General features: G+C 36.7%; 1 protein-coding gene across 1 annotated transcript; it reads left to right on the top strand.

Moving 5' to 3' along the window:
- The first annotated feature begins 572 nt into the window (after positions 1-572).
- Positions 573-23,542, top strand: LOC127631860 (tubulin-specific chaperone cofactor E-like protein). The gene is made up of 8 exons (XM_052110238.1): positions 573-727; positions 6,511-6,682; positions 6,821-6,960; positions 14,371-14,552; positions 16,363-16,619; positions 17,348-17,474; positions 17,570-17,686; positions 21,157-23,542. Exons 1-8 carry the CDS (start codon positions 710-712, stop codon positions 21,473-21,475), a joined length of 1,332 nt encoding a protein of 443 aa, XP_051966198.1. The 5' UTR covers positions 573-709; the 3' UTR covers positions 21,476-23,542.
- The last annotated feature ends 2,073 nt before the right edge of the window (positions 23,543-25,615 follow it).

Raw genomic sequence — 25,615 nt, 5'->3', positions numbered from 1 at the left:
TATTTTCCTGATATTGTAGAGTGTAAATCTCTAATATAATATAATTGTCCGTTATTATGTCTATTTTACATACATTCTCAGCTTTGGCAATGCTGGATTGTTTACACTCCAAAATTAACTTGGTTTAAGCCTATTTATAAGATTTATTCGATTAAATAACATAACAAAATTCCATCAAATTAAATTCAGTTATAATATTAATAAAATATTAATGTAACAATTTTTATTGTATTTTTAAAAGATTACTCAATTACATTTGATGGAATTTTGTTATGTAGTTGTAAGGTATAAATCTTAAAAGTATTTTTTGAGTACACAGTCATGCTATTAAAGCCATTTTGAACTGAATTGATTTGATTTGGATAGAATTGAATAGTGGAAGCAGACACATCATCGTCATCCCACCGCACACGTGACCTCAGCACAAAGCCACACCTTTAATTTGACCAGTTGTATATATATATATATATATATATATATATATATATTACAAATGTATCAAGGTGTGTGCACCAAGAGACGTTTTAAAGTACAATGGAACCGTCCAATCATGATCATCCGGCAAACGTGGCGTCACTTCCGTGACATTTATCAACAACAACGACGCATCACAGCTCTGCAATCAAAGTGCAAAACTGTAAAATTACGTGGATAAACTGATCGTCAGGAGGTTTCTGGATATCAAAGCGTCCTCTCTCGAGTCTGACTGATGAGCTGCTCATTCAATGTAAGATACTTGATGCTAGCCAAGTATTAGCTGAAGTATTTAAATGCACGGTTATTTTGATCGTTCATAGCCAGGTGTTGACTTGCAAGTTACATTGTCTTTTCAATTGGAACATTTGACTGGTTCTGTCAGTGTCAGATTTGCATTATTTTGCAGTAATCTTAATGACGTTTTTCCTTGATTTCTGTATTCGTCATTAGTTGATTTATTGACAGTATTGCAAACGACCTGCGAAATTCATATATGATTTTATAGGAGCACCGCACCTTTGTAGTTACGTTATTGTCATGTGATGGCTTGTAAATGGTCGGGTATTTGAACAGAATTTTTGTTTTCTGCAATACACTCATCTGCCTCTGGGTAGATCGGTTTAAGCGTTGCATTTACCATTTAACAGAATGCATCTTTGTTTAGTAGGATAAGTACTAATTCAGAAACGTGGGTGTCACTTCTGCTGCTATTTATTGCTACACAAATTCTCAGTAATTAATTTCATCAGGCCCTTATATGTATTTCCTCAGCTATAGGTTTATGAAAAAACTCTAGAATAAAGTTAAAATGACGGGGCTACCTGATACAACTGCAGAAAACAGATGCTGATTTAGGATATAAAATATGAAGAGTCTGTATAATTTTAGGAAGTTGGAGACAATTTGACACTCAAAACGGTAGATTTAATGAAACCACTCCAGGCCTTGTATTATCATGGCAACGTTTTGTTTAACAAGTCAGTTCTCTTATATCCATGGCTGCCTAAATTGTTTACATGGTGTTGTCTCGTTGACATGTATATATTTACTGTAAACATGCTCTTTGATTTAAAAATACAAAAAGGTTTTTCATATGCATATGGCGTATGTTGACTGAAACAGAAACTTTCAGTCAACTTTGGCTTTGTTGAGGAGGATTAGCATAGTTGATTCAAGCCATATTAATTAGCTGATTGTAAAGTGGTGTCCTCTTGAGGGTAAATTACAGCTTTTGCTTTTACCGTTCGAAACCTGAAGCACAATCGCCAAAATACTTCTTGAAAATAATTTGATCGATTAAGCTTATCGGTCATCGATTCATTAATTTCAGGTCAAATGCTCCGTAATCATGACAGCAGACGTTGATAAGGCTGTCTATACAGTCACCCGCCGCTAATGAGCGCTAGCGTGCTGCATGTCATGTTATATGCAAATCACAGAGGAAGCCACAGCCACAGCCACATGAAGTGGGCTCAATGTAAACAATGTTGGAGGGTTTTTCTATAAATGTACATGAATTTGTTCTGCACACACCATGATAGTGTGTTAAGTACAGCATGACAACAAGTAATGTTGATCTCCTCATTTCATCCCAACCTACAATTACATCACCGTGAAAGTCCCACTATCACCAGAGAATCTTACAGTACATGTACTGTATTTACGCAGTGTGTTAATATTTGACTAAATTTCTAATAAAAAACAAGTCCAAAGATCCGAAATATCCCACGATCCACACATGACGTTTTAATGAACTCCTGTATGTAGGCAAATTATATATCATAAGATAGAAGTTACTACTAACAGTATTTCATTAACAGTAATTAAACAATTCCCAAATTTGAACTAACATAGTCTAAATGTGTTTAAATACACTGAACTAAGAATATTTTAAGTGGAAAATGCCAATACATGCATTTCTTAAGTGTAATAATTTAAATTATATTTAAACAATAGGCTACATGCACATACTATATGGGGCTTTTCCACTGCATGAACTCTGCTTTTGGGGGTTTTCCACTGTGGATAGTACCTGGTACTTTTTTTTAGTACCACCTACTAGGTTCCAAGCAAGCCGAGCCGAAACTAAATGTGAAGTCAAAACCAGTCAGTGATTGTGATTGGTCAGTGAGAATCGCCACTACATGCGTCACTGGATTTTCAACACTGGGCATCAGTCCGCTAGTTTTAAAGTTAGCTACAGCGATAACAGTATCATTTGTTCACGCGACTTTCGAATTGTAAAAAGAAATGGCTGTGCACAAAACCACGCAGACGGTCCACTCGTTAGCAACGAACAAAACGAAAAATTCTTTCAGGAAGTGTCTCAGGTGTTGGCCGCACAGCTGAGACACTGCTACCTCCGGACCTACTAACAGTGAAGGGAATAGTAAAAAAAAAAAAAAACTTAAAGGTGGGGTATGTGATTTTCTTTTTTGTCCATTTTTTCAAAATAACTTGAAATCCTATTCCTAACCCACTTACTGGCTGTAAATTAGAAGCACTGAAATGAAAATTAAGCAATTTAATCATCTGTGGAACGGGCAGGACTCGAAAAACTCCAGCCAATCATTTTCAAGACCATCTAGAATCATTGGACAGAAAATGTGTCAATCAAACGGTCGTACCATGCCCCCTCCCCCACCACCCTGGCGCTGCGTGTCCCGTTCGTGCGCATACTCAAAGCTCGTGACCCAGTAACAGGAAGCGATTGTATTTATGTATGGAGAATAGAGCTTTTATAGTGCTAGTGGGGTTGTTCCACATTTCTATGAATCCTGTTTTGAATAGAAGACCGCTGTACAGACGCCAGGGCTGGCTATGTTCTTTTTTTTTACAGTTATGAGAAAATCAGCTCTACACCTTTCAAGAGTGGTATGCGAACCCCTCCTCCTGCTGTGTCAACAATTTGCTCTGAAAAATTGTCTGACAGGTGAATGCACTGTTTGACTAGTGAGTCTAGAACACTGCGCATCTGAGTTTTCGCTCGTGCATGATTGCGCGTCCATGTTTTTCGAATGGGTGGAGTCAGGGCCAGCGTTGGAGGAGAGAAGGTAGGACCTTAGAGTTGTGTATTTTCAAAATCTGCCGGCCGTTTTGCAAATCACATACCCCACCTTTAAGTGACTACAGATCCATCTAGGAAAATTGGAAGTGGTTCAACCAAATGGACACTATCTGGACCGGATAGCATGGGAGGGAGAGTGCTCTGGACTCAGCCAAGGCTGGAGTCCACGATGGAGGATGGTTCGTTAACTTTATACTCTGCTTGAAAGCTTCACTTTATTTAGTTCACCAGCTATCGGAAAGCTTGCTAAATTAAGGCCAAACTATACTTAGGGTGTTTACATTGCGGATCGCTCCACACACAGTGTGTGTGACGCAAATTGTTTATTCAGCACAATTACATATGGCTTGAACGCTCTATGCCTTGATCTTCTTGACCCGCGTGGTCCTCAGCTGCGCTTGCTATTGACTGTAGTGGGCATTCGTCAAACATGGTCATATTTGCTCACAGACAGCAGGGTATACTCACAAAAGCAACGTGGTTGACCAGCTTCAAGCTGATCTGGGAAGTGTAAAAACAAAGTTTACCTTGGCCTTTACACTGTTTTCCTTTTAAGTCTCTCACCAAATCTCGCAGTTACAATTGAGTCCACTGAGGGTGCTGTGGATGTGTGTGGTGTTGAGGTGTTGGTTGAGTGAAGATATATCATGTAGACTTACCAAAATGTCATAATTTTCACACCGGTGCGGTGTTCACGTTCAAACCGACTAACACCGGTATTACCACTTGTTGGATGCTAAGTTTTTTGTTAAGCAATAGCCTACAAAATAATACAAGGCAGATTGATTTTAACTAAAAAGTCAAATGAGACTGAAAAAAATTAAGTGCAATTAAAATGTGTTGTTCAACTTTTTGAAAGATGCTATTCGACAATTGTGAAGGGCAACATCTCTTTGGCGAACCTGCTTCATCCGTGCATTCTCTCCATCATGGGTTACCGGTTGGGTATTTAGTTGTCCGGGCAAATACATCCCTTATTGTGGGTTGTTGCAGGTTTAATGATGGTGTTTTATTACCTTTCATCGCAGGACCCAGTTTAGCTGCTTCGGAAGGGTAATGACTGAATGCCTATAAATACATTTGTTTTTTTCCCTCCTAGGGCTGGGCAATATGCAATAAATATGTTAACGATATCAGGGATCTAGACTGCAACCAAAAATAATTGATTGCGACAATTATTAAAATCTAGTCACCATTGGCAACCGTCAGGTTGTATGCGGTTTCGTCAAATATCTTGTGAGTTATTGAATACGTCTTTATAGTGTGCACCAGTATGTCTCTCGCCACTTTTCACCCGTTCTGTTGTGATGAGCTCCACGCACCACATGCAACAACAAACCCAGCGCAAGAGAGTCATGAACAAATTATGCTTTTTATCCTGGTCTTTATCTTGAATCACCCGAAAAGAACTGAGGGTTTGAACTCAGGAGCTCAGGTTAGCAGTTTGAATCAGACTCCCTTTCTCAGAAAATCAGCTGACAGTGTGTTCACATCTGAGAGCGCAGACATTTCAAAATGTGAGTTCTGTGTGTATTTCAGGATTCTTTATAATTTAAAGTCCTGCACCATTTTTTATATTAATGAATTAAATTTTCAATGCAAAATTACTAAAGCAAGAATATTTACCATTCCCTCAGCCGGGTGTTGACTATGTAATTGGGGATATATATATATATATATATATATATATATATATATATATATATATATATATATATGTGTATATGTATATGTGTGTGTGTAGTGAAGGAGGGAACAAAAATAATTGATTCACACACCATGTATTTTCCTGGACAATGAAATGCCCATCTGGTAGAGATGCACAGGTGAAGTAGGTTCTTTGCCAGAGAAATGTTGCCCTTCACAACAGTTGTAAAGCCATCTTTCTTAAAATTTAACAACACACATTTTAATTGCATTTATTTTTGTATTTTTTTTTTTTTTCAGTTTCATTTGAATTTTTGGTTAAAATAAATAGAAAATGAAGTTCAAAGCTTGAAATCAAGGTGTCTTGCTTTATTGTGTAGGCTTAACCCTAACCCTGCTTAACGTAAATTACCCCATAGTAACACCTAGCCTCCAACCAGTGGTAATACCAGTGTTCATTGGTTTGAATGTGAATAATTCATTATAGCATGGACATGGCGTGTAAACGATCATGTCTGTCCATCACTGACTGTGTGACTTAGCCACTTCCTGTGGAGTTTTCTTTTCTTTTCAGCGACCAACCGACCAATAAAAACTTGGTCGACCAAGACTCTTCTCATCTACTAATGTTTGCCGACTATTAGGGGCAGCCCTAGTTTTATCTCTTATATTTGTATAAATTATGAAAGGGGTGTGAACATTGATGAGACAAAAGGAGAATGCAAACTTGCATATCTTCTCAACTATATATGTTTATTAAACCTCTGATTAATGGGTTATGGGTTGGCAACTAAAAACAGCAATTTGGCTCCTTAATGTTTCAGTTAAGGAGCCAATAGCTCCAAAATATATATATATTTTTTAATCTGGAGCCCTGGATATTTTTTAAATTTATATATATCCATATATATATATATCACAATATCCAATTACATCGTCATCCCCCATCTGAGGGATCGCTGAATATTCTTGCTTTAATGATTTTGCATTGAAAAGTACATTTAATTTATTTTTAAAATGAAAATCTTAATCCAAAGACAATTCTTAATTCAAATTAAACTTCAAACGAAACAAAAAAGCTATTAAAATAACCAAGTGGTAAAAAAAAGCAAATATAATCACCTTTCCATTTACCATCACTCAACTATCTGTCTATGACAATAGGTGGAAAATTATTAATGCATATTAAGAATTAAAAACAAATATAAATGTAAACATAATAATTATAATTATGACAATAATCACTGAACTATAAATCATGGTTTGATGTGATGTTATGTGCCATCACTGTAAGCTATTTGATAACCCTTTATCAATAGCTGTATAGGTGCATGGCCTCTGACAGTGCAATGGACTCATCTGAAACAGAAGGTCGCACCTTTATCCAGGCGATTAGTGAAAAGTATAGCCCAGAGAACTTTCCTTGTCGTCGAGGACCGGGTCTTGGGATTGTGTTTGTGCCATCTGGACCACAGGGGTCGCCTATGAAAGGTAAGGCTTGAATTCTGAGACTTGGCCTATTTAAAAACATGTCATGTAAGATAGGAGATTTCAATGTTTACTTTGGCAACAAGTACAGTGTTACAGTGTTTCAAAGTTCACTGATTATGTGGTTCTTCTCCCTTTTAGACCGTCTGAACTTGCCCAGTATGCTTGTCTTGAATGGTTGCGGAATCAGTCATGCAGGAGATGAGGGAGAAATCGCAGCCTTTTGTGCTCATGTAGTTGAACTTGATCTGTCTCACAATAAGCTCCAAGACTGGCATGAGGTGAGATGATCAGTGCATTTAAGGACCTCACTAGTGGTTTTCACACTCAAGTCAATTCAAGCTTTTCACAATACACATCGTTTCAAAGCAGCTTACAGACAATTATACTGCAGTGTCTGTAAAGTCCCAACTGAGCAGTTGAATTGAAAACTTCGTTTATAATCATGCCTTAATGTTTTTGTCTTTATGCCTCCAGCGAGCAAGCCAAAGACAACTGTGGCAAGGAACGAAAAACTCCATAAGATGCTAGTTATTAAAGAAAAAAACTTTGGGAGAAACCAGGCTCAGCTATACAGCATGAACATAATGCCAATATTAGTAATGTGTAATATAAGTTATATATTGAGTAAACTAAGTAGATTTTTTGGTATGTAATGTTTAACACTAAAGCATAATGACTGAATTGTAATATTATTGAGTCCATCCCGAATTGACTGCTGAGGTGCACATATATCTAGTGTCCTTTGCTGTTTGGCTGGTAAATGCTTTAGTTGGCAGTAATGATTTGTTTGGCTGGTAAATGCTTTAGTTGGCAGTAATGGTTTGTCTATGTATTCCATTTTAAGAGAATGAAGAGATGTAAAGAGTGGTCAGTGATGTGTCTGTTCGAAGAGGCAAATGCTGCAGTTTGTTAGTAGTTTGTTCTCTGTGGATTCCATACTAAGACAGAGATGGTGCAGGTTGTGGTCAGTAAGGTATGCCTTGCAATCTAGCAGGTTTTAGGCAGTGGTTAATTGTCCATGAAGTTCATCCTAAGACCAAGGTGCAGGCAGTGGCCAGTGAAGTATCCCTTGCCGTCCGGCTGGAAGTTGGCCGCAGTTCAGCCTCCGTGAAGTCCATCGTTATAGACTGAAGTGACGCAGACCGTGATCATCGAAGCATCCCTCGGTTTCTGGTCGGCAAAGGCAGTAGTAGTCATTGCTCAGTAACACATAGTGGTGGGAGTGGAACATTGGGCTGGACCAAATCTGGATCTGACCGGCTCTGGTAACCTCTGGATATACATTGTAGATGCTGTTCACTTAATTTTAAAGTTCTAAAATATGGAAAGTGTTTTGGGTTCCGGCAGACCTGACTAATGTAGCATAACTACGGGTTGAGGGATTAATTGTGTATTCTTGACAAAAAGATCTTTAGTAGGCCTGTCACAATAACTACTTTTGTTGGACGATACATTTTCCCAGAAATAATTGCGATTAAACTATATTATTGTCATTTTAAGGCCATTTTATGCCACTGAGATAATTATAGTATAATAGCATAATAATGCAAGTACACCCTTTCAAAGAGCAATTAAGTTTTAATTCTTAAGAATACTCAGACATTGGGATTGGAATGTCAAAACAAATTTAATATCCTAAATAAAACAAAGTAATACCACGCAACCAAAACTTGCTCTCTCCGGCTCCATTAACAAAAATTGCACTAAATATTTAACATTTGGCACAGGAGTATAGAGAGTCATTCATTCCTTAACAGGCAATATACTGCCAATCCAGTTTCTCAGTGGTTAGGACCATTGTTAACAAAAAGTGCAGAGTAACAACATATTAGCTAGAGGTTAGATATAAGTAACAAGTAGAACAGGATAGGATGTTTATGTATTAGATAAGCTTTTATGTAAGTTGCAGGGCTCGACACTAAGTATTGTGATGTGCTTGTCCTTCAGACAAGTAAATTGGTCATTCACTTGTCCGAGTAAAAAAGTGACTTGTCTGGAAATATATTTTTGTTGTTGTTTTGTATTCTAAAATAGCAGTAAAAATGGCAGTTTAATGTTAACAAAATGCATTAAAATTCTAATGAATCCTGAGAATGTACCCTGTTTATTTAATACTGTATGTGGGTCATTGACAAATAACATAACTGTGAACTTTTATCAAGATAAACACCTTTACACTTAACATGTCCTCTCTAGAAACATGTCTTCCATCCCTGAAGATGGAACAACCCACCAAAAAAATTATAATATTCATGACATAAAAATGTACAGTATTTGTTAAAATTATTTTACCTCAATAATTTTTTTTAATTACATTTAAATTTAATCTATATATTGTTTTAAATGAATCAGGGCCTGGGTAGCTCAGCGAGTATTGATGCTGACTACCACACCTGGAGTCATGTGTTCGAATCCAGTGTGTGCTGAGTGAATCCAGCTAGGTCTCCTAAGCAACCAAATTGGCCCGGTTGCAAGTGAGGGTAGAGTCACATGGGATAACCTCCTCGTGGTCGTGATTAGTGGTTCTCACGCTCAGTGGGGCACGTGGTGAGTTGTGCATGGATGTGCGTTTAGTCTAGACTTGAGTGTGTCTGAGTCCCGAACAATGCAAGAAAGGCTTTTCCTTAGTTTAGGAGCCAAATAGGAAAAGGGTCTTCCTACTTTTGTGAATTTTGATATTTTAGGTAATATCAAACAGGCTGGAATATTGTGACCGTAGCAGTGTCAGAAATTAACTTTTCTATTGCATTATTTTCCTCCTGTAATGGCTTTTCAGGGGCATTTATGATGTTTTAAGAGCTATTTTTTCCTAACATTGTAAAATGACTCCTTTTATACCAAATATGTCAATTGAATCTGTTTATTCAATCTGTTACAGATTAAATTATATCCGGCTGTAAATGGCACTGATAAGTCAGAAATATGAACTTAAAGTTGTATGAATTATTAATACAATAATATAAGTATTTTTTAACGTTGGGTTATTTAACATCCACCCATCCTTCTGTTGATTTTAGGCTCTATAGTAAGGCTTTACAAACAGATGGATATAAAATGGGGTGAACAATCACAGAATTTACCACGGGAGCATGACATAGAATTTATGCGGAGTGATAGAAAGAGTTTCCATCTGTGTGGGTCGATGGTGCAAGAATCCGCCACTGATTTGTCAACATCTGCAGGACGGGCGGCAACTTCAAATAATGTTCAGAGAAAAGTTTGACTTGTCTTCTGAAGACAGGCATACAGTGGCATGCAAAAGTTTGGGCACCCCTGATAAAAATTTCTGTTGCTGTGAATAGCTAAGTGAGCAAAAGATGGCCTAATTTCTAAAAGGCATAAAGTTAAAGATGACACATTTCTTTAATATTTTAAGCAATTCAACTTTTACAGTTTCAAAATAACAAAAAAGGAAAAGTGCCAGAAGCAAAAGTTTAGGCACCCTGCATGGTCAGATCTTAGTAACACCCCCTGGAAAGTATCCCAGCTTGTAAAAGCTTTTTGTAACCAGCTAAATGTCATTCAATTCTTGTTTGCGGGATTTTCGCCCATTCTTCCTTGCAAACGGCTTCTAGTTCTGTGACATTTTTGGGCCGTCTTGCATGCACTGCTCTTTTGATATCTATACACATTTTCAATGATGTTTAGGTCAGGGGACTGTAAGGGCCATGGCAAAATCTTCAGCTTGCACCTCTTGAGGTCGTCCATTGTGGATTTTGAGTTGTGTTTAGGATCAATATCCTGTTGGAGCAATCCTCTTCATCTTCAGCTTTTTTATAGATGGTGTGATGTTTGCTTCCAGAATTTGCTGGTATTTAATTTAATCCATTCTTCCCTCTACCAGTGAAATGTTCCCCTGTGCCACTGGCATCAACACAAGCCCAAAGCATGATCGATCCACCCCCATGCTTAACAGTTGGAGAGGTGTACCTATCATGAAATTCTGCTCCCTTTTTTCTCCAAACATACCTTTGCTCATTGTGGCCAAAAAGTTATATTTTAACTTCCTCAGTCTGCAGGACTTGTTTCTAAATGCATCAGGCTTGTTTAGATGTTCATTTGCAAACTTCTGACACTGAAATTTCTTGTGAGGATGCAGGAAAGGTTTTCTTCTCATGACTCTTCCATGAAGGTCATATTTGGGCAGGTGTCGCTGCACAGTAGAACAGTGCATCACTATTCCAGTCTGCTAAATCTTCCTTAAGGTCTATTGCAGTCAAACAGGGGTTCTGATTTGCCTTTCTACAAATTCTACGAGGAGTTCTCTCTGAATGTTTTCTAGGTCTTCCAGACCTCAACTTGAACTCCACCATTCCTGTTAACTGCCATTTCTTAATTACATTACAAACTGAGGAAACGGCTACCTGAAAACACTTTGCTATCTTATAGCATTCTCCTGCTTTGTGGGCATCAATTATTTTAATTTTCAGAGTGCTAGGCAGCTGCTTAGAGGAGCCCATGGCTGCTGATTGTTGGGACAAGGTTTGAGGATTCAGAGTAAATGTAAAGCTTTGAAATTTGCATCACCTGGCCTTTCCAAATGATGATTGTGAACAAGCCATAGACCTAACAAGCTAATTATGGTCTGAGAGCTCAAAAACTTTTGCATGGTGCTCCTTTTTTTTTCACCCTAAAATTTTACAAAATTAAAATAATACACTAATATTGCTTAAAATGTTGAAAAGAATGTTTCATCTTTAACTGTATTCCTTTTGGAGATCAGTTCATCTTCTACTCACTTAAATATTCACAGCAGCATACATTTTGACCAGGGGTGCCCAAACTTTTACATGCAACTGTAGATTAAATTAAGATATTTGGATTTTAGGAATCCATATCGAATAGTTGAAATAATGATTGCAATGTGTGTAGGTTTTTTTTAAACTATATTAGATATTATTAATAAAAGAAATTGCAGCGGCATTTTTTTTACCCCCAAATTTTGGGGGCTTTTTTCTTTCTATTTCTGTGGGATTTGTGCCCACAGTACCTGTTAATTTCTGACCCTGGACCATAGTGAATGTAATAAATAGTAGCATGATAGTAGGGCGCTCAAGTACTGAGGAGCTAGACCATTTAAATCTTTTCAAGGAATTATCGGAAAGGTAAAATTGATACAAACCCTGACTAGTAGCTAGTGTAGTGACACTACAAGTGGGCTGATATGCTCCTGTTTCTTGGTTCTAGTAAGTACTCTAGCTGCTGCATTTTGAACCAACAGAAGCTTATTTATTGAACCTGCAGGACATCTACCCAGTAGTCCATTACAAAAATATTCTGGTTGTCTTGAGGTTAGGCTTAAGAAATAGAGAGCATGTGTTGTAAATTGGGCAATATTTCTAAGGTGGAAGAATGTTATTTTAAAAGCTTTACAAATTTAGTTTTCAAAGGAAAGATTGCTATCAAACATAACATGTCAGGTATCGAGAAATAAATTGGACATAACCTAAATCTAATGTCTGTTCACAAATTCCAACATGTCTCAAGTATATCCAAGAGAATGACATGGTCTGTGGTGTTAAAGGCAGCAGCTGCGGTCAGATAAAAGCAAGTAATATGTACCTCTGTTAAGTGCACTCTCTGCACTGTGATGGGGGATAAATCCTGACTGAAATTATTCACAGATATCATTTCTTGGCAAAAATGTATATTGCTGGGAGAACATTGCTTTTTTTAGTTCTCCAGGATTAAGCTTTGGTTTATTGACGTGGATAACAAAATCCATGTTTGGAATTAGTCAGCACTTATAAATGTGCTCCAATGTCAGGCACTCTGGCTCCCAGTACACATTCAACTATAGTGGCTGGTCTGTATTTTCAAAAATAGGGATATAAAATAGAATCCCTATAAGCAGGGCACTTTCAACAGGCTTCTCCTTGGGGGAACCTGTTGGAATGGATGAGTGGTGTCACTTTGCCCTCTGGATAAGCCTCCGAGTTGTCAACCATTCTCCCTGCTCCAGGGGCTGTACTACTGGAACGGAGCAGTGTGCATGGCTCACTGTACTAGCCGCATCTAAAACAGTACCAGTTGTCTTCACTTTCTCACTTAACTCCATTAGTGTGAAATCAGGAAAGAACAAAATCTCTGTTATGGTTAGTCAAGAAGATTACGATCAAACAACATATTTCAAATGAGTTGTAATCAGTTGACAACGAAGGTATCATAAATTTTGCTTTTTTTTTTTTTTAGCTCAAATCATGTTAAAAAACTATATTTTCCCTGCTGGTCCAGCTAATAGATATGTTAGTTTTCGAGTTGACGAAAAAGGTGATTTGCTCTTTTACCTGTTAGATGGGACTTCCTTTTCTACACCTGTTACAATTTCTTTCATTCATTCATTTTAATACAAGTGGTCCATCTTGGGATATACAGTCTCTGGCTAGGTTTTAGATTGATGCGATAATCTGTGTGAATAAGAATTGCAGAGATTTGCAGATAAAAAATACAGATGAACACCGTAGAATCACAATAAATCTAAATAAATAAAAAATGTATAAAAAAAAGTTAGAAAAGTAATAGAAAGATAAAATTGACAAAAACAATAGAGAAGGTTTAGCAGGCTGCAAACACAAACTCAGGCTATTCGCCTGCAGCAAACAGAACAGAATATCTGTTGACACTGCTTAAACCAGTGTTGTGTGTCGTCTATAATTTTTCTGTCCTAACGGAGCGTCAGCCCGGTGTTATTGCAGCTACCACAAAATGTTTCTGTAGCCTTGAACTCATTTCTCCCTCAAAGCATTACCATCATTCCCCGTAAAGATGTAGAACTGAGCGGAGAAGAGAGAGCAAAGCAACTGACTGTGATTTATGCTGAGAGAGAGCATCTCCAGCATGAAAGTTCAGCAGCATCAGGTAAACTATGTTTGTGATGGGTCAAGTAAAGATGTGGTCCCATGTTGTTTTGTTAGAGCAACTCAGGAAGAAGAGATACATGATAATAGTGAAAGGCTTATAAAAAATTATAATTAGCTGTAATGATTTAGTTATTTTTAGTTGTGAACATTTTCTTCATTTAAAAAGAGACAACAAAGATATTGAACTTCTTATAGTCTGTGAAAAGGAAAAGCATCAACTTGATTGAGAGAAATATTAGCAATATTGAGTAAACCAAAAAAACATATATATTTATATATTTTAAGTTTACTCTTGTTGATTACCGGGTGGGTGGTGTGACAGGGGGGCCCCCTTCAGGTGTTTTTGCACTGGGGCCCTTAAGAGTGTAGTGAATGATGCTACCTTCAGGCCCCTAGGTGTCAGTGTAAGTCCAAGATGACATATTCCAAAACATTACTGCGTTCACCTTTATCCAATGTTTCACACTTGTAATTTTGAAAAAGAGTTAGCAATGCTTTAAAACCCGCTCTGGAACCATTTTTGTGGGGTTAACAATGTGGTGCTAAAGTGTAATAGCAAGTTATTTAGCAACAGACAACCAATCATAAAATGCCTCATTGCTTTTCTCATTAAATATTTATGTCCTTTGTACAGTTGCAGAAACTTTAACACATGTTTAAAAATGTTCAGTGTGCAACTTTGGAAGATGAATAAAGTATGAACAGTGTGAAACCAGATAACCCAGGATTACATTTTCCCAAGGAATGACCCCGGGTTAACAATTTAAAGTGCTAAAAGCCCTACTGTCTCTTGGTCAGTTTCAAATGGCATACTTTAATCTATTCTAGATCAGCAAGATTGTTTCCAACATTCCACACTTGGAGTTCTTGAACCTCAGCTCTAACCAACTGAGTGATGCTGTCTTGGATCCAGACTGCGCTAAGGACTTTTCCAGCATCCGCCGTCTTGTTCTTAACAATACTCAAGTGTCCTGGAACACGGTGCACACGTTTACACAAGAGATGCCAGAGTAAGTTACACACTCAACTCCTCACATTTCAGCTCTTGGAATATGGACTGATATTATTTTATATATCAGTATGCCCAGTTTTTCTCATTTAATTCTGATTTTGTTTATCTATAATCTGTTTTTGTTGCTTTGCAATGTTTTAAAAAAAGTGTTAATCTTTTAAAACGTTCAACAATCTTTTAAGTGAACAAAGCATTCTCATTCAACTCCATACACTGACAAATATTTATCATTCCCTGACATCACACGCTTTCGAAGCCAATAAAGCCAAAATAGTTTTTAGCGCAAGACTGTTTTGGTGGCATTTTCATGCCTGTAAGACTGACTATAGCATGAGCCAATAGCATTCGAGGGCTGTGAAGGAGAATATAATTGGTTCGACCCACAGAATGTATATACCCCTTCACTGAACCAGCCGAGTCCGAATGAGGTGTGATGTCTACACCTATACACATTCATGAACGAAATGAATGAATCACTCAGTCATCTCTTTCGTGAACGAAGATTTTCTGACTAATTGAAGAAGAGGAAGAATTTAGTTTGTTCAGTCAATATAATCATATACATAAACACAATTTATGAATGTGTAAAAATGACTGAAGACCATACAGTTAAAAAGACATTAATTACGAATGGAAATGCTGTACTTTCATACACAATGTAAGATATTTAGGCTTTGTTTGAACTTTTACTATGTCTTGATAAAAGTGAAGCCCAGCATGTGACAAAAAAGACATGCCTTGTATTTTGTCACGAAAACATTTACAGTAAGTGTTTTCGTATATTTGTAGACACGCAGATTCCATTTGTGTTGCTTTGTCCTGTTTTAAAAGATTGACAATAACGCAAGTTAATTGCATTAGAGTACTGGCTGTGAAAAAGCATACAGTATCATTGGTTTGACCCACTGAACAAATAAAGCCCTTCTCTGAACTAGTAGTCGGTTATTTCAGTCTGAACGAGACGAGACATCTCATTCGTGAGTGAACTGATTATACGGGTATACTCATTCGCTGTGATGGTGACTGGCTGATTGAGATAAATGTTTGTTCTGTATCTCATTCAACATGAAAATTGACAGTTGAATTATGAATAAAAGTGAGTCACGATCACATTACAATGACATATGGACTTTATAGAAACTCAAAATAATTTTTTAAGCATAATTCATAATATGATAATTTATTAGCAGTTCACAAGATGATAGTTATGCTTGGCTTTCATTTGTGGGGAAATGCTTACTATGCTTAAACACTCTTGCGTGCTGTAGTCTTGTAGTAGATTTGTAGATGGACATTTTAATAAAGGATAATTAGACTTGTTCTGGTCATGAATGACACTTGTTTCAATGTAATTACTAATTAAAAACATAAAAGGCTGTCATATGGCAGGTGTAATTTGCAGAAATTCTTATTGAATGAATCTTAACATATATTTTTGGTGAATAGATTGAAAAGAGTGATTCACTGGGATGAATGAAAATCCCCAACACTATCACTGAATTGGGTGTCCTGAGAAATCACACTTGGCTCTGTAAACCACAAAACATTGTTCAGAAATCAATCAATGCCTGGTGGAATTGAGGAATGTGGCAACAGTTGCTTTACATTCCTGATTTCTCAGTAGTTAAGGTTGTTCATGGACTTAAAACATTTTAGTATAATCAATTCTGTGCTTCATAGTTTTCACACCTGACTTAATGAGATGTCATCCTTCAACATTTAATTAGTGCTTGAAGAAAATCAAGACTCCTTATTCGAAATGCCATAGAAGTAGATGAGCCCCAGTAACATGGATTTGTTTTGTACAGACTTGAGGAGCTGTTCCTGTGCCTTAATGAATACACCACTGTGACACTTTCGTCCATGCCCTGCTCCACACTGCGTCTGCTCCACATCACAGACAACAGCCTGCATGAGTGGAACGAGGTACGAAAAATTGGCTCCATGTTCCCTGCGCTGGACACTCTGATCATGGCCAACAACAACCTGAGCTCCATTCAAGACTCGGGAGAAATCCTTAGCCGGCTCTTCCCTAATCTACGAAGCATTAATCTGCACAACTCAGGTATCACTGTGACCGTGTTGACAAGGATTTGGGGTTTTGAACTGTCTAAATTATCATGCAATTATCATGTTAGGCCTATTTCACATGCATAAGCAGCGCATAATTATTTTTGCACCGTATTCACATTGCCACACACCAAGCTCAACGCAAGCCTGCTGTTCGTTTATGCACTGCTTATGCATCATTTTGCCTCTTTTCTGTCATCATCATTACTATTTTTATACAGTTGTAACATAAAACCCATGAAACATAGGGGGGCCTTGGTAGCTCAGCAAGTAAAGATGCTGACTACCACACCTGGAGTCGCAATTTAGAATCCTGGGCGTGCTGAGTGACTCCAGTCAGGCTTCCTAAGCAACCAATTGGCCCGGTTGATAGGGTGGATAGATTCACATTGAGTTAACCTCCTTGTGGTCACTATAATGTGGTTTCTTGCACGTGGTGAGTTGTGCGTGGATGGCGCGGAGAATAGCGTGAAGCCTCCACATGCTACTTCTCCATGGTAACATGCTCAACAAGCCACGTGATAAGATGCATGGATTGACTGTTTTAGATGTGGAGGCAACTGAGATTTGTCCTCCGCCACCCAGATTGAGTCCTCGCCTCAATGAGGACTTTGAGTGCATTGAGAATTGAACATCCCAAATTGGGGAGAATTTCCCGATTTCCCCCCCAAAAAAACAAACAAACCATGAAACATATTTATCTGATGATTTTGTGTGAGTCAGGACTTAATCGATGGGAGGACATAGAGAAGCTAAACTGTCTGCCCAAGCTAGAAGAGGTGAGGTTGCAAGGTATTCCTCTGCTGCAGCCCTACACAAGCACAGAGCGTCGCAGTATGATGATTGCCCAGTAAGTGCGTATGAGATGACTTGCTCACCTCAAACTTATCAGAAACTGAATGTAATGATGTAGAAATGTTGCTCATCCCAGTCCACCACCCACAGGCTGCACTCTGTAACTTGCCTGAATGGGAGTGTCGTGACAGACTTAGAAAGAGAGGATGCAGAGAGGTTCTTCATCCGCTATCACTTAGATCACTCTGAGGAAGAGCTGCCTCACAGGTATGGCACAATTCAGACATGAACACTGTAATATACAGTAGACTTACATTTGTGGACACTCCTTAATTACTACTGAATTATCTTAATTACTACTGAATTCTCTTTTGTGTTGTAGATTGTTCTGATTGCACATAAATTTGTGTGATAATATAGATCAGTGGTTCTCAAACTTTTTTGTCCCACGGCACGCCTTTGCAAATATGACATTTCCATGGCACACCATTTTGTTCTCTAAAATAAAAATACAATGATGCATACATCCTCATAAATGTGAAATTAATTGTATTAAACCCAATGATGCTTCTGATACACAAATCAAAAATGTAAAATGGACTCTAAAATAGGGCTGGGTGATATGGCTTCAACAATTATATATCAATATTTTTCAGCCTATTGACAATATTCGATGTATATCTCAATAATTATGTATTTGCTCTGAAATGGCTCAGAAGTGATTTATTTTTTTAAATCAGAGGAACCATAATTTCATGCTAACAATCATTGTAACAAAGTATATTCAATATTCTAAGGGCATTAAATAACAATATATTTAAAAATAATAATAAAAAGGCATGTTTCCCTAAAGTTTTGCACTAAATGAACGCAAGGGAGAATGAGATCTAATCATTGTCATTTGAAATGGACTTTTATATTTTTTCTACAATGATAGCAGTTTAATTAAAAATCTATATTTACCTTCATATATTTTTACTAAAACATTTTTTTATTTTGCATGATACTAAATTATTACTGTGGGACCCAGTCAAGTTTATTATTATAATACTGAATTATCATCATTATTTTGAGGATTACATTTATTGTATGTAAAAGTGATATATTTCTTTCCTATTTACTTCACTTGAAGCTTTTATTTTGGCACTTTCAAATTTTAACAGTGTGTAGTTTGTAATGCACTGCACCTGTTGAAGCGCTGTTGTCCACACACGCTTCCAGAAATTTTACCTATACAAAAATATTACAATATTTATATTACAGGCTGGCAATAAATGTTGACATATTTTTATCATTAATTATGATTTTCTTAAACTCATTGTTTTTTTTGCATTGAGCGCATATAGTTTTACCATTTGTTTTTTTGCATTTTGCCATTGTTTTATCTGCTCAGGCAGAATGAATTAAATGTGTGCTGACAGGACAGTCCACCTCGTCGTCTGATATGCCCCCACAAACTTTACACAACACATTATTGTCTCTTCATTACAACAGCACTCTTACCCATTTACTATAAATGCTGACGTTAGAAAATGATCCGACATTGGCACATAATTCTGCTGTACATCCTGTGGTTGTCTGATATTTATAAGCCTATATCACTAAATTCTAGTATTATAACCTTCTAGTTATTTACACTGCAGTCAATGACAAGAGGAACTTTGTCATATTTGACGGAAATGCCGCCGCTGCTTACTTCAACATTGCAAAATAAGGTGGATACTGTTCCACCTTTGTAGATTTGTAGAATAATTTGTTGCGGTTACTAAAGTTTAGAATTGCGTGAATGCTTGAACATTCAGTACTTTATTTCTTTCACAATGCATGTGATCTGCTCTTAAAGTTCTAAAAAACACATATGAGTCCCACGCGTGCACCGAACAGCCTGTCACCCATTCTGCACAAACAATAAAGGATCAAGAGGCAAAATTCAATAAGTAGGCTGTACATAGGAAAGTTTTTTTTTTTAAACCACAGAACATCTCTCAATGCCTGAACATATCTACTCTGGCTATACATATATATACATATTTATATACATATTTTATAAAAATAATTTGGCTCACACTCTTCATTTCCAGGTCACTTATTTGACCTGCTGTTAGGACTAGGTCCCTATGCATGGTGCTGGGCTTATTAGCTCAGCTAATATGCTAACAATACTCTTTACATGAAAAGCGTGGTATGCAATATCGCGTTGCCAATGAAGCACGAAGAGGGTGAGAGGGAGGCTACAGCTTTTTAGTTTTAGGCTATTTAGGTTGTTAGTTTAAACTTCAATTTCTTTGCTTAATTTAATTTTTAAAATTGTATCTGAAAAAAATATTTAAAATAAATATTTTTTGTTTTAACAGATAACATTTAGATGTTATACTTTTATTAAATCATAAATGAACTCTATGCCATCCAAACCCCTATAGTCAACCAACTATAGGGGTACTATTTCCCCTACTATTGTATACATCAAAGTACCATTATTTATTGGATAAAAGTGTTTTTTTATTAAATCGTATATTTTTAGCCTACTCTGCATATAACGGAACAATGTTTAACTTGCACCCCTTCCAGCGTCAGACGAACTCTTTTGGAGTGTCACACTTGTGTTGTATCACGACTTAGTAGTTTTTAGCACCTCTAGCTATAAGTGTCCTGTGTTTTAGGACGATGTGTCAAGTTAAATGCAGTTTGTAACTTTGAAAAAAGCACCTTGAAATCCCTTAATTCTGTTGTGCTCCAGCTGTCTTTGAGCGCAATTTGTGGAAGGCTCGTCTGCCTGCTAAAGAGGCTCCTATTGCATCAAGGTGGTACATAAAGCTTGAGTTGCTCTGATTATAGAAACATTATTTATTATGGAATTAACGTACAGGTTGGGGCATCATTGTGTAATTTTTTTTATGTGTTATTTTTCATAAAATTAAAAACACTAAATTAATTTCACTACAATAGAAATTAGGCCAGAAACATACACTACGCTAGCATGCAAATATGAACGTTATTTAACATCACATTGCAATGTGATCATGTGGTACATACTTGCCTTGAATTCGCTGTGATGATAACAAACCTCTGTATCACCCCGATAAAGTTAGCTTAAAATGTCTGAGCTATTAAACCGTTATATGTTATTATTCAGGAAGTTGCTACATACATGTTGACAGTTTAGCTGACTTTAAAGCTGAACTGTGTAATTTCTGCGCCACTGAACTGCAAAAGTAAACATTGTTTTCAAACGGCGTTCTGAATAGAGCCCCCATCTTCAGTTTACCGAACAAATAGAAAGTCCCTCCCACAACTCTCATCATTGGTTAAGTCAGTGTTGTAGTTTAGTGTGAGTTGTAAGTCAGTGTCAAGCTGGACTATAGCACCGCAGAGCTAAAAATGGATTACATATAATTTTTCCTGCATATTAAGCTTGGATAGGTGAAACGCAGAAAAAGTTACACATTTTCGCTGTAACTAACTTGCTCAGCAAAACTCTCTTTTAAACTGATGCGCAGGCATGACATTAGTTGACCAGAAAGAGGCTGAACATATAGATTAAGACTGTTTATGCTAATACCAACTTATGCAATGCATGCTTGCATTTCGATATGAATTGTGACACACTTTGGAACACAATATGTGAAATCAAGCTTGTGTATCTAGAGGTGTTCTCATACTTGTACCTTGAAGTATTTTTGTACCATCTTGTATAGAAGTGAATGTAGGTTTTTAAATCTTTGCATTTTGCTTTGGAGATATCACTGCTTGGTGACCAAGTACGGGAAGCTGGCCCCTCTGGCTGAGATCGACCTACGGCCACGCTGCCACGCCAAGGTGGAGGTACGCTATGAGGACAAAGTGGAGCAGGTGAGCATTCGGCTGGACCAGACTGTTGCAGAGCTGAAAAAGCAGCTGAAGACTGTAGTACAGCTCCCCACCAACAACATGCGCCTTTACTACATTGGCAAGGGTACTGCCTTTGGGCCTGATGAATTGAAATACACTACTCTGGCTTTGCACTCATACAGCATTCAAGATGGGGATGAGATCCTAGTGGTTCCCAAAACAAAATAAATGGCATGCCGGAGGAATCGCTGAAAGCTGTATTTAAATAACAAAATCCAATTTGAACTTGTACCATCTAGGCTCTACAGAATGAAAGGGACTTTCAGGGGAAAACATATCACCTAGGCTCATCAGACTTGCTGGGGCTTCAATTATGTTTTAGTTGTACTCGAGCAGCACTTCACATCACTATACAGTCACCAGAAACACCACTTGTGATCAGCTCTGGTTTTGTTGCTGTTAATTAATGGTTCCCTTTTGACTTCAGACATCACAAACAACCCTATATTTCTTAAAGAATTAAAGCATAGAGGAGGGCTCTGGCAGCCCAGAATGTGCGTTTAAGAATTCTTGAGGGACAATAAGACAACATTACTAAAAAAAAACTTTGGTGGACTGTGTTAAGTATTTAATGTACAATTATTAATTTACTGATTGGTGATGATTGTTTAATTCATAGAAAATACAGAACAAATCAGTTGCAAATCAATCATGGTGTATGGCTGTATCCAGTATAAAATAACAAGGGGTTTAAAGACCTAAGAATTATTATTGACTCAATGAAACTGCAGCTATTTGGTTCACATCTCACGTGCGTTTAAATGTGCAATGCCAGACTTTTTCCTGGTGCTTAAAAAAAGCTTGTAAACCGATTTCCTTAAATGTAAATGTACTCATTTGGCTCAAGTGAACTAGTAGTAGTTTACTTGAGCCAAAAAAGTAGATTTACTTGATTTTTTGAAGGCAAATGGTTTCCTCACTTTTTATGTAATGTCAACTTATTACATTTTACAGTGTGTTTATTCATTTTTTATTATTAGATCAGAATCATTGTGAACCATCTCATTTGCTAATCATGCCTGGTTCATCAAAAACCCATGGTTTAGCAACTGAAACTGGTCTAATTTGTTTTAGTCACACCTTTTCATGTAGTTAGTAATTAACTGACATGTCAACATGATTTCTTGACTAATAAAATCATAATGTGATCCCATAAAGGAAGTACTGATTGGAAAAACACATTATGAGTTTATTAAAGTATTTGCATTGTTGTGTGACGCTGACACCTGGCAAAATTTTGGGTTAGTGGTAAAATAGATTTTCTACTATGTACTGACATTTCATAGTGTAAGAAGAGAAGAATAATTTTAGTGTGAGAGTTTGAAGTGCTCTTTAGGAAACAGAATGTCCAAGGCTTGAAACATTTAATTTGGGGATTGCAATTTTTGGCCATTTAGTAATAAGTATAGGCTACTGTTTTTTAGAATCTGTTAACATTTATAACCAAAAAGTAAAATGAGATGTATTGGCTTATTATATGTGTTTAACTTAAAACAGAAAATGTTTAACATCAGCTCCCCTTGATGAATAGGTTTTTGTCTTTTATTATTATTATACATTTTTATTTTTGGGATGAAAGATGATCAAGATATATAGTATTTTAATGTATATGAAGGATTTACAGTATACTTTTCTGATTATGATATGCAATATTAATATTCCATATGTATTTTACAACCTTGAAGGAAATGTCACTTAAACTGTAACGTGTGTATAATAGATGTGTATAAGTGTGAAGACAGAAGAAATACTACTGAAGATATTTAATTTGAACTTAAATTGATTGCTATTTAGACGACATTTCAACCAGTGGGATTCACAGTATACTACACTTTTCATCTTTCCAAGTTATTCTTCTTTTATTTAGATATTTTATCTTTGTCAGGATGTAGTGTTGACCACATAGTTTAAAAACTCTGTACTCTGCTTGCTTTCTTTGCTCTTGGTTTGCATAATCAGTTGTACATTTGCAGTTCTTAATCTTATATTTAATTGAACAGACACTTCTGCAAGATACTGAAGTGATGTATCAAATGGATGCGTTAGGTGTGTTATTGTAATGAACACTGAAATTTATGCAAGTTGCTCAGTGTAAAACCATTAACATGTTGAAATTTTAAAATCAGATTTGACTTTCATACAATTGATTTGCCGGCATATGTGCACATAAATGTATCTACAAATTAAAGTTGAATAAGTGGCTGAAAATCAAAGTGAGAATAAAGTTTACTGACTGTCCTAGCTGTGACTTACTTTTTGTGACTTACCACTGAAGAAAAACAAAACTCTTTTGCTGAACTTAATTCAATCATGGGACAGTGTTTCCATGTGTTTGTAATGAGACTTCTTAAATGAAAATGAACCTGCAATCATAATTTAATAACTTCAAGTAGAAGAAACTTGAGTAATCCCAACTATATCAGACTTGTTAAATTAATGTCTTTCTGTTGTCTACTAGCTAGTACAGTGAATGCTAGGATACTTAATTCATGCTAGTGGGAAACACTATGCTTTGATTAGCAAAGCAATTGCTCAATGTGAAAAACTTGGAGCATTCTTAACCTGTACCTCATGGTAACCCCCAAAATTGCAACATAACAGAAACTCTTCTAATCTCAACAAAACATAAAATGCTAACAACTCTCCCCCTTTACATTTATCTTGCACAAAGACACATAAAATAGGACAACACTCAAATTTTAACATTTACTCTCCCGATCGAGTGCCATGCAAAGCATGCTTGGAATCAGAAATCCCCTGCCCAGTTTCAGTTAACCAAACAAAAAATATATTCATATTGTCCCAACATAAATAGTTTAAGTAAAGCTTGAAAGCATGAAACAGCTCAGTTAATTTAAGTTAATTTGGTTACATAATTTTTTGAGTAATATGAACCAGGGAGGATTCAGTAAAACTGACAACAGTGAAAGAACATTTCTTGTGTGTATTATATTTATACTTTTTTAGACCTGCACTGTAGCATATTATTTAGGATCATCATTGCTCATGTGTTAAATGTGTTAATAGAATATGGCATCTGTGTTGATGTTTTGGGAGTGGTTTAACCCTCAGACCTGTGCATCACCTGTACATCTTGACAGCAGTCTCCTTCAGCGCTCTGTGCATGCATCAAGCATTAGGAAGTGTATTCGATCCTGAAATAATGATCTTGCCTAGGCTCACTTATGGTGAAGGAGCAGACAGGGCAGAGGAGAGGATGGTCTCGCTCATTGGTGAGGAACACTACGAATGCTCTCACTACACATTCTTGTCTTGCTGTTCCCATCAATTTACTTACCCGATTACTGCCTCCTGGACGCTTCCATATATTTCACATTTACCGGCGAGCAGTTTTGTTTATAGATGTATATAGTCACACTGTTCTTTAGCAGTGTGTTGCGATGGCAAGATGTACAATGAAATAGTTATATTTTGGTCTGTTCTCACTCAAACCAGCTGGATCTCTTCAGAAGACATTGATTAATCCACTGGAGTTTTATGGATTATCTTTATGCTTCCTTTATCACCTTTTTGGAGCTTCAAAGTTCTGGTCACCATTCACTTGCATTGTATGGACTAAAAAGCTTGTGTTCGGTAGAAGAAAGAAAGTTATACACATCTGGGATGGCATGAGGGTAAGCAAATGATGAGAATTTTTATTTTATTTGGGTGAACTATCCCTTTAAAATGTGAGAGATATGCATTTTTAAAACTTAAAATAGGCCCCAAACCTTCATAATTTACTTTGGGTACAAGCCCTTTTATGGTAAAAAAAAAAAAAAACAAGTATTACCTAATTCATGGCTCAAATAGGTATAATTGTTTTCAGAGAACTTATTATATCATTGAAGTATGCAAAATATTTATGCATAAATAGTGTACTTAAAGTGTATGTCTTATGAATAGGCTGGGGAAAGAATTACCTTTGTTCAGATTATACGATCAAACAATTTAACTGGTGGGGGTGAATTTTGTGTGACTTTCAAGCTGTGACATGCAATATACATTTTTGTCCCCCACCAAAACTGTGATACAAGTTTATTTTTTTTACCTTTTTAAATAAAAAATAGGCATTATTTAATTGCATTAAAACAAACGTTGCAATTCTGCAACGCTGGGTCTCTGATGGTTAAAATATTATGCACTTAAAATGTAAGCTTGTCAACTAACAAAAATACTTTTTCAGTGTACGCTTGGCAAAGTTTATACAATCAACCTTCAATATAAATCGGGCGCTACTAGTAATCTCAAACGAGTGTTTATTCCCGTCGCCAAGGTGACAGTGTGGGCGGTAGCATTGTGATGACG

This window comes from Xyrauchen texanus, chromosome 38, assembly GCF_025860055.1.
Source record: "Xyrauchen texanus isolate HMW12.3.18 chromosome 38, RBS_HiC_50CHRs, whole genome shotgun sequence".
NCBI classification, from domain to species: domain Eukaryota; kingdom Metazoa; phylum Chordata; class Actinopteri; order Cypriniformes; family Catostomidae; genus Xyrauchen; species Xyrauchen texanus.
The sequence above is the reverse complement of the archived record's forward strand: the minus strand, read 5'-3'. Positions and strand labels throughout refer to the sequence as shown.